The sequence below is a fragment of the Oryctolagus cuniculus genome, chromosome 5 (assembly GCF_964237555.1).
Source record: "Oryctolagus cuniculus chromosome 5, mOryCun1.1, whole genome shotgun sequence".
NCBI classification, from domain to species: domain Eukaryota; kingdom Metazoa; phylum Chordata; class Mammalia; order Lagomorpha; family Leporidae; genus Oryctolagus; species Oryctolagus cuniculus.
In genome coordinates, this window is record NC_091436.1 from 19,567,148 (window position 1) to 19,583,523 (window position 16,376).

The window sequence follows — 16,376 nt, forward strand, 5'->3', positions numbered from 1 at the left end:
GCCAAAAAACAGAATTCAAAGTCTCAACCAAGCAAAATTCAGAGGCAATAAAAGGGAAGGTTACAAAGTTGGAGGGAACTTTCACTAAGTTGCTGATGTTGCACACATGGCCTACAGGACGGATAAACTCAAAGCACATCTAATGCTGACGTTAGGGGTTGGCATTTGGTGGAGCGGCTGGGACATCCGTTGGGACATGCACATCCCATATCAGAGAAGCTGGGTTTCAGCCCTGGCTTCACCTCCTGCCCATGTGCACCCTGACAGGCAGCAGGTGATGGGTCGGTGCTTGGTTCCCTGCCACCCGTATGGGAGACCCAGATTGAAGTCCTGCCTCCTGCCTTCAGCATGGCCCAGCCCCAGCCATTACAGGCATGTGAGGAGTGTAACAGTGGATAAAAGACCTTCCTCTCCCTTTTTCTCCTACCACCGCCCCTACCCCGAACAACATGCTCTCTTTCTGCCTTCCAAATAAAATAAAAAATTTAAATTGGAAAAAAAAGAAAACCTTGTTAACATAGACTTTAGGAGACCTGATGCCTATGACCAACCCGGGAAACACACACCATGCAACCTGAGCTTCCAGGTTTCTTTCCCTCTGCCACTTACTTGGGATTTCATAGAGAAACTGCATATGCCAATCCAGGATCTTACTTTCCTTGCTAACCACAATTAAGGAGTAGACAAGCTGCAGTCTGGCTGGAATCAGCTCCCATCAGCTTTCCCCACCACCGCATTCTTGCGCCTCTGATGAGAACTAATTACGGCCATGTGGTGCACTGTTCCCCTTAGACGGTGTTTGGCAGCTCTGGAACAGAGCGCACCAAATCAGGCCCACCTGTTTACAGAGGAGGAGGTATTTATCTCACCAACAGGCAGCCTTGCTTCTGACCTAGAAGCTGCCTTCGATGTTCCCAAAACACCGTGGGGTCCTTATGGTCACCCCAACCTTCAGTCTGCTGTAATTCTCAACAGAGCACTAATTCACATCTCCTTAAACAATGAAATGTCGAGGAGGCCAAAAAACTTGCCACCAGACTTGCAATATTCAAGAATTTCGTGTAAAACTCTAATTGTGGCAATACTGCCAAAATGAAAGAATCTCAAAGTTTTTCATAATTTATGATTTCATTTATTTCAAAGGCAGACAGAAATCTCCCATCTGCCGGTCCCCAACTGTCTGCAACAGCTTGAGCGGGGCCAGGCCAAAGCCACAAGCTGGGAACTCAATCCAGGTCTCCCACGTGGGCGGCAGGAAGCTCGCTATCTGAGTCGCCGGCCGCCGCCTCCCAGGATGCAGATCAGCAGGACGCTGGAGTCAGAGCCAGGACTCAAACCCAGCACTGTATGTGGAAGGTAGTCCAAGCAGCCTCTTACCCACCGCCCTAAACGCCAACCCCTGAAAACAGTTTTTCCACTAGGCCCCACATAAGACAGCCTAATTAATTCTAGCACGGCATGTGAGTCTTTTGACGCATGTGGTTACTTTGTTAAAAAAAAAAAAAAAAAAGAAGAAGGAAATAACCCCACCACTCACCCAAGTCAGGGGACACTCACAGGACAAACAATCCCTGTGTTGGCCAAGGTATCTGGCGCCTGGGACAATGGCTCTCTGCCCCAACGGACACTTCTCTATTAAACTAATTCCCATCCGTGTGGACCAGCAAACAAAAAGGGAAGAGAATTTGGCAGTTATCCTACAATGGCACTCCTGACCCAGGAATCTTAGTTCGAGTTAAAGGAAGAAAGCAAAGCCTTTAAGAATGACAGAATCGGGGTGGAGGCAGGTCACAGCCACTTACGGAACACACACAGTGGCACTCAACTACTTGCTGGGTCACTTGAATAATACCAGTCCCTTGAAGTAATATAAAATGAATTTTTTAAAAAGGATTGTTTTATTTATATGAAAGGCAGCATTACAGAGAGAAAGGGAGAAAAGATACAGAGATCTTCCATCCGTTGGTTCACTGCCCAAATGGCCGCAAGCACAGAGGCTGAGTCAGGCCAAAGCCAGGACCAGGAGCTTCTTCCAGGTCTCTCACAGGGGTGCAGGGGCCCAAGCACTTGGGCCATCCTCCACTGCTTTTCCCAGGCCATAGCAGAGAGCTGGATCAGAAATAGAACAGCTGGGACTCAAACTGGCACCCACATAGGATGCCTCCTTTGCCAGTGGTGGCTTAACCCATTACACCACAATGCCAGCCGGTGATGTAACATGAAATGAATCATTAATGGGGCCAGTGTGGAGACACATAGGGATAAGCTTCGACATCCGATCCTTTTGGAGGGCCAGTTTGAGTCCCAGCCACTCTAACTCCAATTCGGTTTCTTGCTTGTGCCTGAGAAGGCAGCAGAATATGGCCCAAATGCTTGTGTCTCTGCCACCCATGAGAGAGATATGGATGGAGTTCTAGGCTCTGGGTCATTTGGAGAATGAACCAGATGATGGAAGATCTCTCCCTCATCTCTCTGTTACTCTTTCAGATAAATAAATAAATCTTTAAAAATAAAGTACTCATTAATAAAAAAATTCTTTATCTTAATTAGTTCTAAACTAGTCAATTTTTTATTGTTCTTTTTCCCATCCTAATTACATTTATAGAAACATTTTTAAATAGATAAAGATTTCATTGAGTAAGCAATCTTCAACTTTTTTTTTTTTTTTTAAGGCAGAGGGACTCTGGTATTCCAAACAGCTCCCTGGAGCCCCCTGCATTCAAGGTGCAAAAGGAGTTGGTCTGAGTGAAGAGACAGGGAGGGGTGGCCTTTTCTCCCACCTTCCCCTTTTCCTGAGGAGCTCCTTGGGCTAACACAGCAAAACAAAAACAAAACAATGGGAAAAGCAGGGGCCTCAGCTGAATCCAGTATGTAGCAAACTGACTCGGATACACCCAGGAGTTTCAGTAAGAGATTGTAACCAGCACTCGTACAGATTACACAGCAAGCACCTAGAGTATCATTTATCACACCGACTGCTCTACCACTTCTACACATAAAGGCCACAGGAATCTCAACACTCTAGAAGTGAGAAGAGAATACAACCATGAAGAGAGAGACTGCAATGTCATGGAAGAAGTATTGTAAAATGTTACGTAAAAGGCTGTGAGTGATTGCTTTGCAATCACTTGCAATTTAAAATGTTGAGGAAAACATGGAGAGAACTGTTGAAACATCCAGGTGATTATTGCTAGGTGAGCAATTATGGGCGATTTATTGCTGCTTTAGCTTTTTTTTTTTTTTTTTTTTGAAGAAAAGAAAAAAGGAAGGAACAGATGAGACGAACCAGCTAAATACAATTTGGGCTTACGGTCTATGAACAAGAGCACACACTGGTCACCCGTAAAAATAATCTTTTTAAAAAAGTTTAAAAAAAAATCCAGTCTTTGGGGTGATGATGGTGTCCCAGCCAATGCTCATTGCTTTGTCACCTACAGACGCAGGCTGGCCCTTCAGGGACCTGAATTTCAGGTGCACAAGAGCAGAGGAGCCGGCGCCGCGGCTCACTGGGCTAATCCTCTGCCTTGCGGCACCGGCATACCGGGTTCTAGTCCCGGTCGGGGCATCGGATTCTGTCCCGGTTGCCCCTCTTCCAGGCCAGCCCTCTGCTGTGGCCTGGGAGTGCAGTGGAGGATGGCCCAAGTACTTGGGCCCTGCACCCCATGGGAGACCGGGAGAAGCACCTGGCTCCTGCCATCGGATCAGCGCGGTGCGCCGGCCGCAGCGCGCCAGCTGCGGCGGCCATTGGAGGGTGAACCATCGGCAAAAGGAGGACCTTTCTCTCTGTCTCTCTCTCTCTCTCTCACTGTCCACTCTGCCTGTCAAAAAAAAAAAAAAAAAAAAAAAAAAGAGCAGAGCTGTGAGCACACAGAGGCTCCAGGCTCAGCGAGGCCTGGGAGAAGGACCAAGGGCAGGGCAGCCCAGGGCAACGCACTCACCACGTCCAGGTCCTGGGAAACCCGCCGCTTGCGCAGCTCCTCCATCCTCTCGCACACGTCAGAGAAGCAGGTGTTGTAATAATCTGCATACTGCTGTGCCAGGTCATCGATGTTACCCAGGGAACCATCCTGAGAGGGAGGGGGAAGGGGAAGACAGGAAAAACACAAAGGCAGTCAGGTCAGTGCACCTCCAAGAGACCCCACGGCCAAGTCCTATCCAACACTTACAGCAAGAACGGCCAATGCTGACTGCACAGTGGACATGCGCCAGGCTAAATTTCACCCATGACGCCCCCGAATCCTCAGAACAGCTCTCTGGGATGGGACCTGTTCTTTTTCCCTCATTGCATCAATGGGCAGACAGTAGCTCAGATAAGCTAAGTGACTGCTCTGACCCCCATCCCAGGGCTAACGTGTAAGAAGGCCAGGTCTCTAACCCAGGACAGTCTGATGCCAAGGCACCAAGGTCTTCAACCCACACCTCCCAGAGATCTGAAAGGAGCCTGAGACCCAGACACCCGACAGGGATCATTGCATCTGAGACATACTTCACTGGCTCTCCAGGAAAAGTGGGAAATCTTACTCATTAGTCACTAGTGTTCATTACTATGCACCACTCATCATTGTAGTCATTAATATTCATAGTATTTGTTAGACTTATTACGCATTAGTTATTCCAAGTACAGATGCAAGAGCACACATTGCAAATCCACCCAAATAAATAAGTAAACCTGTCACTTGTCCCTTCCCAGAGGCAGGCACCCAAGTAAGCAGTCCCCCCCGGGGGGAGTGACCTTGGGCACATTTCTTAACCTCTTGGTGACACTGGAATAACAAGAGAGGCTACCTCCAGGTGAAACATGAGACCTCAGCCTGCTTGTCCAGTCTGCCCGGCACACAGGAAGTGATCAGGATCTACTTGGCTGACAGTCACTCTAAGATCTTGCTTCCTGCTAAAGAGCCTCCCTTTCAGAAGTGGATTCCCAAGTAAGTAAGATGGGACATTACAAAGTCTGTGGAAATGGAATTAGAAGATAAGACAACGGCAGTGCAAAAGAAGTTGACATCCACATATACAGGGGTCATCAGAAAGTTCATGGGAAATATGTCTGATGCAAAAGCTGTACAGATTTCACACTCGGAGGGGACGACAGAAATGCAGCGTGCATCCGTAAGCTATGCATTTCTTCTCCGACTCATCCATTAAAAGACAGTTCCTCTTCTCGCCTCTGTTTTCCCTCTCCATGTGTCCCCTCTCTGGGAAGACAATCTAGAAATGTGATTTCACCAAGACAACCCAGGAAAACACAACTTTGAGACAACTTAAAGGTCACCCCCTCATTTTCCAGACTGCTCCCAGCCCCTTGGGTTACTCAGTGTCCCTGCCTCACCCCGAGACACGTGGCTAGCACTTCAGAGCTGCCCAAGACGCAAGCAAGCTTTGCGGTGAGATTTCTCCCAGGGCCTTTCTGCTAAGACTTCAACCTTGGTCAGAGCCTGGGCCAGCGCAAGCCGCCGTCTCTTGCCCACTTCTGCATATCACAGATCTCAGGGGGAAGAGAAACAGAAACTGAAGAGCAATTTCTTCAGAAAAGATGCTTCCTTTCCCAGCAGTAACATCTTCCACAGTAAAGCAATCACTTCCACAGTTCCTAGCGCAGAGCTGCGGACAAGGTCAGCGAGATCGTTAAACATCTGAACACGTCTGGGCGAAGTCCACGACACAGGCATAGCTGAGACCACAGCCACGGATGAGGGAGGAATCCACCTTTTTGGTTTTTTTTTTTTTTAATGATTTTATTTACTGGGGCCCGGCGCTGTGGTGTAGTCAGTGAGGCTGCTGCCTGCGGTGCAGGTGCAGGTTAGAGATCCAGGTCTCTGCTATGGCCTGGGAAAGCAGTAGAAGATGGCCCAAGTCCTCAGGCCCCTGCACCTGCGTGGGAGACCCAGAAGAGGCTTCTGGCTTCTGATCAGCATAGCTCCAGCCAGTGCATCCATTTGGGGAGAAAACCAATGGATGGAGGATTTCTCTCCCTCTCTCTCTCCCTCTCCTTCTCTCTCTCTCTGCCTCTGCCTCTCTGTAACTCTGCCATTCAGATAAAATAAATAAATCTTTAAACAAAAAAAGATTTTATTTATTTATTTGAGAGGCAGAGTTACACAGAGAGGTCTTCCATCCACTGGTTCACTTCCCAAATGGCCACAATGGCCAGAGCTGTGCCGATCCAAAGCCAGGAGTCAGGAGCTTCTTTCAGGTCTCCCACGGGGGTGCAGGGGCCCAAGCACTTGGGCCATCTTCTACTGCTTTCCCAGGCCACAGTAGAGAGCTGGATCAGAGGAGGAGCAATTGGGACTAGAACCAGTGCCCATATGGGATGCCAGCACCACAAAGTGGAGGCTTAATCTACTACACCACAGTGCCAGTCCTGAACCCACCCTTCAGTTCCAGATGTTGTTGTCAAACTGTCAGTTAGGGAAACAACAGTCAAGGCAAAAGGAAACCTGCCACTGACCCTCTGAAAACAAGCTCAGGGAGGTCAGCCTACCAGCCCTCCCTGTACCGCCTCCAAAAAGGATGCCCCAAGGAGAATCCCTCCTGGGAGAAAGGAAGCCAGCCCAGGTATCTGAAAGGGGGTTCCTGACACACACCGTGTTGAATCCTGATGCTGAGCACTGCTCTGGCTAATCCCAACCCAACAGCACATGCCCCAGTGGCCACAACCTCCTACCTGGGTCTCCCTGCCCCCTTACGCCACCTTGCCCCATCTGCCTCCGTCCTAGCTATGAAAATGACCTTGCTACACAGAGACATGGCCTTCATACCACCCTCACCACCCACTCTACAGAGTAACCCCACCACATACCAGCCTGGCTTACAGTGCCCTATCCTGCCCTGGTTAAGAAAGGAAGCCGGGCATGCGTACTGGGAGAACAGAGAGGAGACAGATGGCAACAGGCAATCTCCAATGACAGCCAAATGAGAGGCAGAGCAGCCCCCCACCCCACCACCCCTGCCAGACACACACACACACACACACACACAACTGGGTCAATCCCTGGAGGCAACTTTAGCAGAGAGCGGAGAGCAGCTCCTGTAGAGGTCTGTGCCCTGACCGCCAGATACCAGCAGCCATGACCATGACCATGAGAGCCAAGTACCAGCCTCCAAACAAAGGGCTCGACTCCACAACTGTCCTGGCCACTCAGGGAAGCACCTGTGCGGCTCCTAGGATTAAAGAGCACCACCTCCATTAACCCAGAGGTGTTTGCTTGCCTTCCAGGAGGCAAAGCCTCCCCACTGCCGTTCACCTCTGCAGTCCGGCCTTTCCTTAGCTCTGTCCCCCAGCAGACAGAGAGAGAACAGAGCTGCCTTGTGAGGGTGGCCTGTGGATCCAGGGCAAAGCCAGGAACCAGGAGCTTCTTCTAGGTCTCCCATGTCGAGGCAACAACAAAAACAAAAAATCTTTTGCAAAGCTCTGTTGCAAAGCCACTTTTACTTTCCCCCTCCTCTCTCACACAGCCTAAGAACACCTTCCAAGTCAACTCTTCCGTTCTTAAGCCTTCGGGCTACTGAGCAAACTTGCTTTCTTTCTAGCGGAAAGTTTAATTTCCCACCCCACTCCCCACCACTCGGCACTCCTCCAAAATCTGGGGACCTGAAAAATATATGTGTTGCTCAGGAGGAAGAAAGCAGCTGTTTTACTCCACTGGGGCCCAAGACGGCCAATATTTCACAGCCTGCCATGTGCCACCGTAGCCAGCCCTCGCACGGCACCCGGCAGACAGTGATTTAGACCAGGGCCGTACAGCTGCCTCTACGCTTCCCGAATCGCTTTCCAGATGTGCAGTAAGTCCCCCTAATTACCACTTGCATCAGTCTTGATGATTTAAATGCCAAGGAAGGCAAACGAATGTGTGTTGCTTAACAGCGGGCCTTGAAGCCCCTACCCTCCAAGAATCCTTGATGCCCTGATCCAGCGAACCAAGGCACTCCCTGATGATTTTCTCAGTATCCACGCACACTGTGGGCTCCTGAAATGTAAAAGGATGCTAACCAAGAAGGCTGGGAAAACACTGGGAAGAGCTAAATGTTCATGGCCATGGTCGTACTGATGGTTTGAGGGGCATACGCTTACCCTAAACTCATCAAGTTGTATACATGAAATATACACAGCCTTACATATGTCCATCATACTTCAATAAGGTGTTGTGTGGTTAAGATTTACTAATTTATTGGGAAGGTAGAATGACACAGAGAGAAAGAGAGAGAGTATCTTCCATTTGCTTGCTCACTCCCCAAATGGCTGCAAAAGCTGCGGCTGGGCCAGGATGAAGCCAGGAGCCATGACTCCATGTGGGTCTCCCACAGGGGTAGCAGAACTCAAGTGCTTAAGCCATGATGCCCTGCTTACCAGGCACAATAGCAGGGAGCTGGAGCAGAAGTGGAGTGGCCAGGAACTGAGCTGACACTCTGATGCGGGCGGGATTCGGGTGGCCGAAGCGGCAGCTTCAACCGCCGTGCCACCACACCCACCCCTGTTGGTTTGATTTTTAAATCCAAGCTCTTTCAAGACGATCTGGCAACCTTTGCATCATTTTACCCAACTTATTCTTGCTTGAGATGGCTACAGACCTGCTCAGTGAATATAGTCATTTCTACAGTAATTGCTCGTAGCACGAGACTACGGGAACTTAAGTAACACTGGAACTTAAGTAACACTGTTGCTGTTTCAGTGACTCCATACTTACTATATCTTTTCAGGAATGTGAAGCCTGCGTCGGACTCAACCCCAAATGCTACTGTGCAGAGTGCGAAGTGAACGCCTATGATTTCAATCATCTCTGAGTTTATCATCAAGAACACTATTATTAAAACACTGACGTAGATTCCTTTCTGAACTTCTAGGCAGTCAAGGTTTCTGGTCTACAGTTTATGGCTTGCCTAATCTGTTGCATTTCTTTCTTATTCTCCCTCGTTGGTTCTCGCACATTAGGCTAACACAATATTAGTTCCAGTTTAGGAACAGGGGAAAACCTTATTTATTTCCTCAAAAGAATTTTTAAGAGGACATTGTGCAACTTCCAGTCACATTATCTTTTCAGATGATTTTTCCCACCCCTTTCTTTAACAACAAGAAAAAAGAGACAAGCGAATTCATGTTCCCTTTCATTGTCTTATATAGAATGGGGTCACACTGTCCATGTGTCCACCATTTTCCCTGGGGGTAAATTAAATCTCACCACCAGTGATAGGTCAATCAAAGTCAAACACATGCAACGTTCCCCTCAGGTCCCCCAAAGCCACAGAGCACTTGCACAAACACCCATCCACAAAAACGTAGAGACTTAAAACTACAGAGAGGTTGGTGCCATGGCACAGTGGGTAGAGCAGCCACCTGAGATGCCAGCATCCCATATGGGCACTGGCTTGAGTCCCTGCTAACTCCACTTTCAATCCAGCCCCCTGCTAATGTGTCTGGGAAAGCAGCGGAAGATGGCCCAAGTTCCTGGGCCCCCTGCACCCATGTTGGAGACCTGGAAGAAGTTCCTGGCATGTGGGAGAGCTGGAAGAAGCTCCTGGCTCCTGACTTGGGATTGGCCCAGCTCTGGCTGGGGAGTGAACCAGCGGTTGGAAGATCTCTCTCTCTCTCTGTAACTCTCTGCCTTTCAAATAAATCAATCTTTTAAAAAACAAACAAACAAAAAACAAAAACAAAAACAAAACTACAGCTACAAAGGTCTTGGTACCAAACAACTCATCTGGGATGGACTGCGAGAAGTCAGAGAGAAGCCGTACTGTTCTCTCCCACCCTGTTCGGCAGTATTTCTGAGATTTATCCCAGTGCACTCCTGTGCCTGCAAACTGAAAACAGGCAGCATTTGTCTTCTTATTTTTGTTCTAATTTGCTCTCTCCTTTCCCCAGTTGTGATTTATGGGTTAGAGCATCTTGACAGACTTAAGGAGGGAAGGGTGGTCTCTAGAAACAGCAGGAGATACACTGTAATCAGGCATATGCAGATTATATGCAAATGAACCTGCAGTCATCCTGTTTCACTATCTAGAAAGGCAGTGCCCCAAGGGAGCACTCTAAGTGAGGCTCTAACTGCTCAGAATGGAGAAGAAGAGGAGAGGCACCTGACTCATGTATCGCTTCTCTACCTTTTCTGTCCATAAGTGCAGGAATGATACAGCCCACGTAATACAAGTTACACGGTACCCAAGCATCTACATAACAGCCAAATCCACTCACAGAAATCAGGGCAATACACGGAAACTTAACTGATGTCCTGAGTGTCTTCCCAGTGTTTTTTCACCTTTAATTAGCTTGAAGATTTGGGGGTGATAAACACTTTGTAGCAACCTTTCAGGTGAAATAGCTACAGCCATTAAAAAAAAAAAAAAAAAAAACAACTGACAGTGGTTCCTGGTTCCAGCTTGGTGAATTCACCCAACGTCCCTGTTTACACCAGCTCTCTGGTCCCACTCTGCCAGGTCACTCTGGAGAAACTCATTGAATATGGTAATCAGCCTCAGGTATTTTCCTCTGAGGCATCACTCCAGGCTTTTCTACAGATGGACTGGGCTGGAGCAGTGTGTCTCCAGGAAAAGATTTTTAACAAGCAACAGCTGGAAGTCTGCACCCAAGGGCCAGATGAGTTCATGCTGATGAGAGAGGACCCTGGGGCACACCCCAGGCAGAGGGCTAGAGGGGGGCTGACTTCATACCTCCCACCCCCTCTCTCCAGAAACACCCAGAAGTTGCCAGAACCTACCTCTAATTCTTGATCTGGAGAGATGGCCAGGGTGCCCAGGGCCCCATTATTGTGTGTATGTGGCTCCCAGTTACCACAAATCCCCCCTGAAGAATGGAGGGTCTCAGGAAACAGGACTAACAACTCTGTCCTTCCAGAACTCTCTGTATCCGCCCTTCTAGACCCATGCGCTCCTAATGCCTGCAGGATGTGGAAGTTGAGTCAGGAAAACAGGAGGCACAGACCTCCCTCCAGTTTGTGTTTATATGGTACTGCACGGCCTGACACGGAGGAGGGTGGAAACTGCTGGAGCACAATAATCACACATATTAATATGTGCATGTATTCTATCCACTGACCACTGCAAGCATCTATTAACATCAATTCTATGGGTATTTACATTAAAAATATACACCCAAATGGGCATTTAAAAGGAGATAAAGTCCAAGTCCTAGGTTCTTTCCTGTTCCCAGATGAATCAGCAGCCGCACATCATCACGATCCTTCAGGGGCTGGACAGGGCAAGGCTGGGTCAGAGAAGCACCGTGGGTAATGCAGGAGTGGGCGTCCATCGTGGAGCCTGGACTCATGCTACGTCAGCCAGGATGGCAGGAAGGAAGGAAGCCAATGTGAGCAAGGAGGTGGACAAAACGCAGCCCCAGGGACCACAGGAGCCACCAAGCCAAGCGCAGTCCACATCCGCTTCTCACCCGTTCAACCCCGATGCTGTGGGTGACTATGGGAGAGGCCGGCGCCCTTCACAAGGGACCTGCGTGCGCCTGGCTCGGGCCTCGGAGGGGCCAAGGGAGATCTGGCAGGTTCTGCCGTTCTCTCCTGCTGCCAACAAGGTGAGCTAGCAGACAGGTGGCACCCTGTGCAAGCTGCCGTGGGGCCTGCTGTTCTCGGCCAACCGTCACAGCCCCTCACAAACATGGCTTCCACCTCCCGAATCCCACACAAGGGACCTCTCAGGGCCATGACTAATGCAGAACCATGCCAGGAAGGGTTCACATGGGCCAGGCCACCACAGGGTCTTAAGATCAAGGTCAGCATTGGAGACCTGCTTGTACTTAAGTGATGCCCCATAGCATAGCACGGAGAAATGGAAATGGCCAGTGCATGCCTGCTGAAGGAAGAACATTATTACCTGCAACCTGTGCTTCCATTATCTACCCGTATTACTGCACTTGATTGCAACAAAAAGTACTTTCCTCCTGGTGGCTGTGACAAACCTAAGGTCACCGTGGAGTCACCTGCCAGGCTACAGCTCTAGGGCCCTCCTACGTTCTCTACCCGGCCCCACTACCCATGGGTCTGCTCGCCACCCTGCAGCCCTCCTCCCCAGCTCCCCCTGCCAGCCGGCGTTCTGAGAGTTCCCTTGGCATCTGCCCCTTCTCCTGCCCCCTGCTCGCTCCCGGGGAACTGTCACCTGTGTGGGTGGATGCAAGGAAAACCCAGCAGAGGCGGCATTCTCTGTCACCCACCTTCCGCAGGTCCAATGCAGTCTGCTAGACCCTGGGATGCAGAAGGCCTGAGACTTTAGCAAAACCATCATTACCAAAAGCTTATGCATGAGCCCATAATCCCTGTTGGGAAGGAATTTGAAAAACTTGGTCTAAATATGGTTAGGGATGTGTGTTTGCACAGTGGTTAAGACACTAGATAAGCTGCCCACATCCCATACCGGAACACCTGGGTTAGACTCCCAGTTCTGGCTCCAACTCCAGCTTCCTGCTAATGCAGACCCTACAAGACAGCAGTGAGGGCTCCAACGATAGGGTTCCTCCCACCCATGCAGGAGACTTGGATTGAGGCTCCCCGCTTCAGCCCAGTCCAGCCCTGGCTATGGAAGACATCTGGGGAGTGAAACTAGATGTGAGAGCTCACACACGCTGTCTCCAAGTAGATGACAGTGCGTTCTCCGTCACTTTTTCTTTCTCTCCCTCATCCCCTCTCAAGTAAGGAGGAATAAATTCAGTCTACTGGCTATAGAGAGGAGGAGCTGGAGTAAATGGAATGAAAGAAAAGACCTCCACAGCCCTATGTGGACAGCAAACGCTGGCACCACTGCACAATGCAGTCAGCCTCCTTAGGGAAAGTGATGAAGGCTAGGAAATCCGCTTATGCAAATACTCTTCAATTGTCAACAAATGATAGGCAACTTTACTCCTTCCAGTAATGTTCACTGCACTCCTATCACACTCCAGATGCCATGCTAGGTACTAACTGGACAATAGGAAGCCAGAAGATTAAAGTGGAGCCTTTAGTTCATTTTTTTTTTCTCAGTCTAATGGGTAAATCATGAGAACTTGGTAAAAGGGATTTACTAAGCTGGATGCCGAATATAAGGTCACTTTAGAATTAAGGCTCAGGCTGGCACTGTGGCGCAGAGGTAAAGCCGCTGCCTTCAATGCCAGCATCTGCTATGCATGCTGGTTCAACTGCCAACTGCTCCATTTACAATCCAGTTCCCTGCTAATGTGTCTGGGAAAGCAGCAGAAGATGGCCCAAGTGCTTGGGCCTCTGCACCACGTGGGAGACCCAGAGGGAGTTCCTGGTTTCCTCCTGGCTCAGCCCCGACTGTTGCAGCCATTTGGGGAGTTGACCAGTAGATGGAAGATTTCTCTCTCTCTATCTCTCTAACTCCGCCTTTCAAATAAAGAAAAAGACCTTTAAAGAAAAAAATATATTGAAAGCCCTGAAAGATTCAATCTGCTGGCTATCAGTGATAGGACGTCCAAGAATTTGAAAATGCAGAGAAAAGACAAGAGATACTGGTAATTTGCTTTTTAAAAGTCCACGTATGGAAGTGGGTATTTGGCCTAAAAGGGGTTAAGATATTTGAGTTCAAGTCCCAGCTCTGCTCCCAGTTCCAGTTTCCTGCTAATGCGTACCCTGAGAGGTAGCAAGTCATATATATCAAGTACGTGGGTCCCTGTCACCCAGTGGGAAACTCACATTGAATTCCCAGCTCCCAACTTCAGCCTGGCCCAATCCCAGACATCCTGTGCAATTTAGTGAGTGAACCATATAACAGGAGCCTCTTACCCTGCCACGCACCATGCCACACCACCTCTCTATCTCTGCCTCTCAAATAAATCAAATTATAGTTTTTTTAAAAGTACATATTCAGGTTCTGATTTAAAATAGAAATCTGAGTCAAGCCAATGACCGCTTTTGACTGAAATCATTTTCCGTGTCTAAACCTCTCTGCGCGTAACAGAATCCCGAATGTAGAATGCACAGCACAGTGGGCAGGGTGGGAAGGTGGTCACACTTTCAGGGCAGATTCGGAGGTTCTGCTGATGAGGAATCACACTCCAAGCTTCCTTGGGCACACACACGGGAGTCTGTGCACACCTGCAAGCATGTGAGTGAGATCTGACCACAAGAAAATGACCCATGGCATTCCCAGAGATGACACTCAGGTCTGCAGAGAGCAAACGCCACAGAATACTCGAGTTCCAGGTGTTCTATGAAGGGTGCGTTCGGCCAAAGCTCGGGCGGAGCGCCCCTGGGTGTGCTGTGTCCGGAGAGCAGATGCCCACGGCTGAAAACTGACCTGGTCTCTGGAGGACTTCTGCATGTGGCCCCTTTAGCACGATGCTCCTACCAACGCCCCCAGAAGCGACCCGCAGCCTTTCCGAAGAGTAGAAGGGTGCCGAGGCAGCAGTGGATCCTTGGCCAGTCCCTCTACGCTGCAGTGAACTCCTGTGAGTACTGGCAGCGGCGGTCCGGAGCCTGGAGATCCCATAGCCGGGCCGAAGCCACGCCCACTGCCCCGGGGCGAAGCCAGAGGCGGTGCCGGCGCACCTAGTGGACAAGCATCACTCCAAGCAAGCATCACTCCAGGCGGAGGTCAGCTGGAGAAGATGCCACCATCTGCGCGAGATCTCAGCCACCTACCTGTCCCGGAAACACAGCCAGCCCGCATGGGGCCGGCCACCCAGCGCCGCTACACGCCCAGTAGCTAGCTCCCCACTAAAGGCACACACATATACAAAGAAACAAATACAAAAAATAACTAACGGGACCGGCGCTGTGGCGCAGCAGGTGAAGCCACCACCTGCAGTGCCCGCAACCCATATGGGTGCCGGTTGAGTCCCGGCTGCTCCACTTCCGATCCAGCTCTCCGCTATGACCGAGGAAAGCAGTGGAAGATGGCTCCAGTGCTTGGGCCCCTGCTCCCATATGGGAGATCCAGAGGAAGCTCCTGGCTCCTGCCAACTCCAGACGTTGTAGTAATTTGGGGAGTAAACCAGCGGATGGAAGACCTCTCTCTCTATGCCTCTGCCTCTGCCTAACTCTGTTTTTCAAATAATAATAAATAAATCTTTAAAAAAAAAAAAAAAAAAAAAAAGATGACCAGCAACAAAGATCACACCTGTAACCATCCAACTTTGTTAAACTGTTGCCCAAACTGGCTGTTGCCAAAATTCTACATTTTTAAGGACATGCATAAAATACCTTACAGCCTTTGTGTGGCACATGCCCTTCAGCACTAATGTCAATCCATGTCAATTCCCCATCCCGCATACACATGGTCTGACATGATGTCAGGGATTGGTTCAAAACCATGGGGGTGGGAGATAGAGCAGATACCCATGAATGAAAACTGTACAACATGGGGGCTCTTTAACATAGTCTCTCTACTTTTTATGTATTTGAAGTTTTCCATCATAAGGAGGCTGTAAGGGTGACTTGACTTGTTATGTGTTTGTTGTCACCACAAGATTAAAACAGTCTAGCGTGTAGGACATTAAAACAGGAAACCCATCATGAGAAATAATGACAAATGAAGAACTGGGGGATGAAGGGGAGAATGGTTCCAGGCAGAAGAGATGACAAACGTAGTTCCTCTGTGGCCAGAGGACATTCTACCCGTTCCTAGAGGGAAAGCTACCCTGGGTATCTAAGGGGTGCAGAGATACAGCAGGGCAGGCCTAGAGGGACAGGAAGGAGCCCAGGCTATAGAAGCAGGGGAAGAGGCAAGCGTCTGGCTTTAACTAGAGCTTTAAACTTGCTGCCATTCTCAGTGACACCCAAACCACAGAGATCTTGAAAGTGACCCGGATTTCATTAACTCTGGGTCCCACATAAAATCTTCTTAATATAGGACATTTGGTGGCACCTGCGAATTGAACTTGTTCCTCTGCAGCTGGAAACCACCCCCTAACAAAGGGGGAAACCACCCGCAAAGCTCCTGCCGTGCTCGGTCAGCTGCTCTCGGTTCCACTCGGCTGTGAGCCCGCCAATGCTGCCGACATCAATAAAGGAATGCTAAGAGAACCAGACCGTGGGGTCTGCCTCCATGGTCCTTGGCAGAGGACTCCATCTCAGCTTTGCCACAGATGAGGCTGTAGCTTTTCCATAGCAACATCAGGGTCAATACCCACCGGGAGGCTCTTCCTCTTTCCAGCTGTGGCCACAAACGGGGAGAGAAATGCTTCAAGCAAAGAACCTTGTGGTGACCAGCCAAGGGGTGGGAGAAGGTTTTGCATCTGAACTCCACCCTGCCACTTACTAGCTATCTGTTCAGTAAGAACCTGAACCTCGATTAGCCTCCTGTTTTTCATCCATAAAATGGTAGTAACATAGCTACCCCACAGGTTGCAATAGGATAAAATCTATAATACCTGTAAACCCTTAGAAAGCAGCTAGTACTTAGTAAGTGCTCATGGAACA

General features: G+C 49.4%; 1 protein-coding gene across 5 annotated transcripts in view; it reads right to left on the minus strand.

The window, feature by feature from the left end:
- The window catches only part of SASH1 (SAM and SH3 domain containing 1), a 324,388-nt gene that overhangs the window by 142,045 nt on the left and 165,967 nt on the right, over window positions 1–16,376 (minus strand). For all 5 annotated transcript variants that reach the window (XM_051855276.2, XM_051855275.2, XM_070073463.1 and 2 more), the window contains exon 2: window positions 3,939–4,067. In XM_051855276.2, the coding sequence (XP_051711236.2) occupies window positions 3,939–4,067 (129 nt within the window). The remainder of the gene's footprint in view (window positions 1–3,938; window positions 4,068–16,376) is intronic.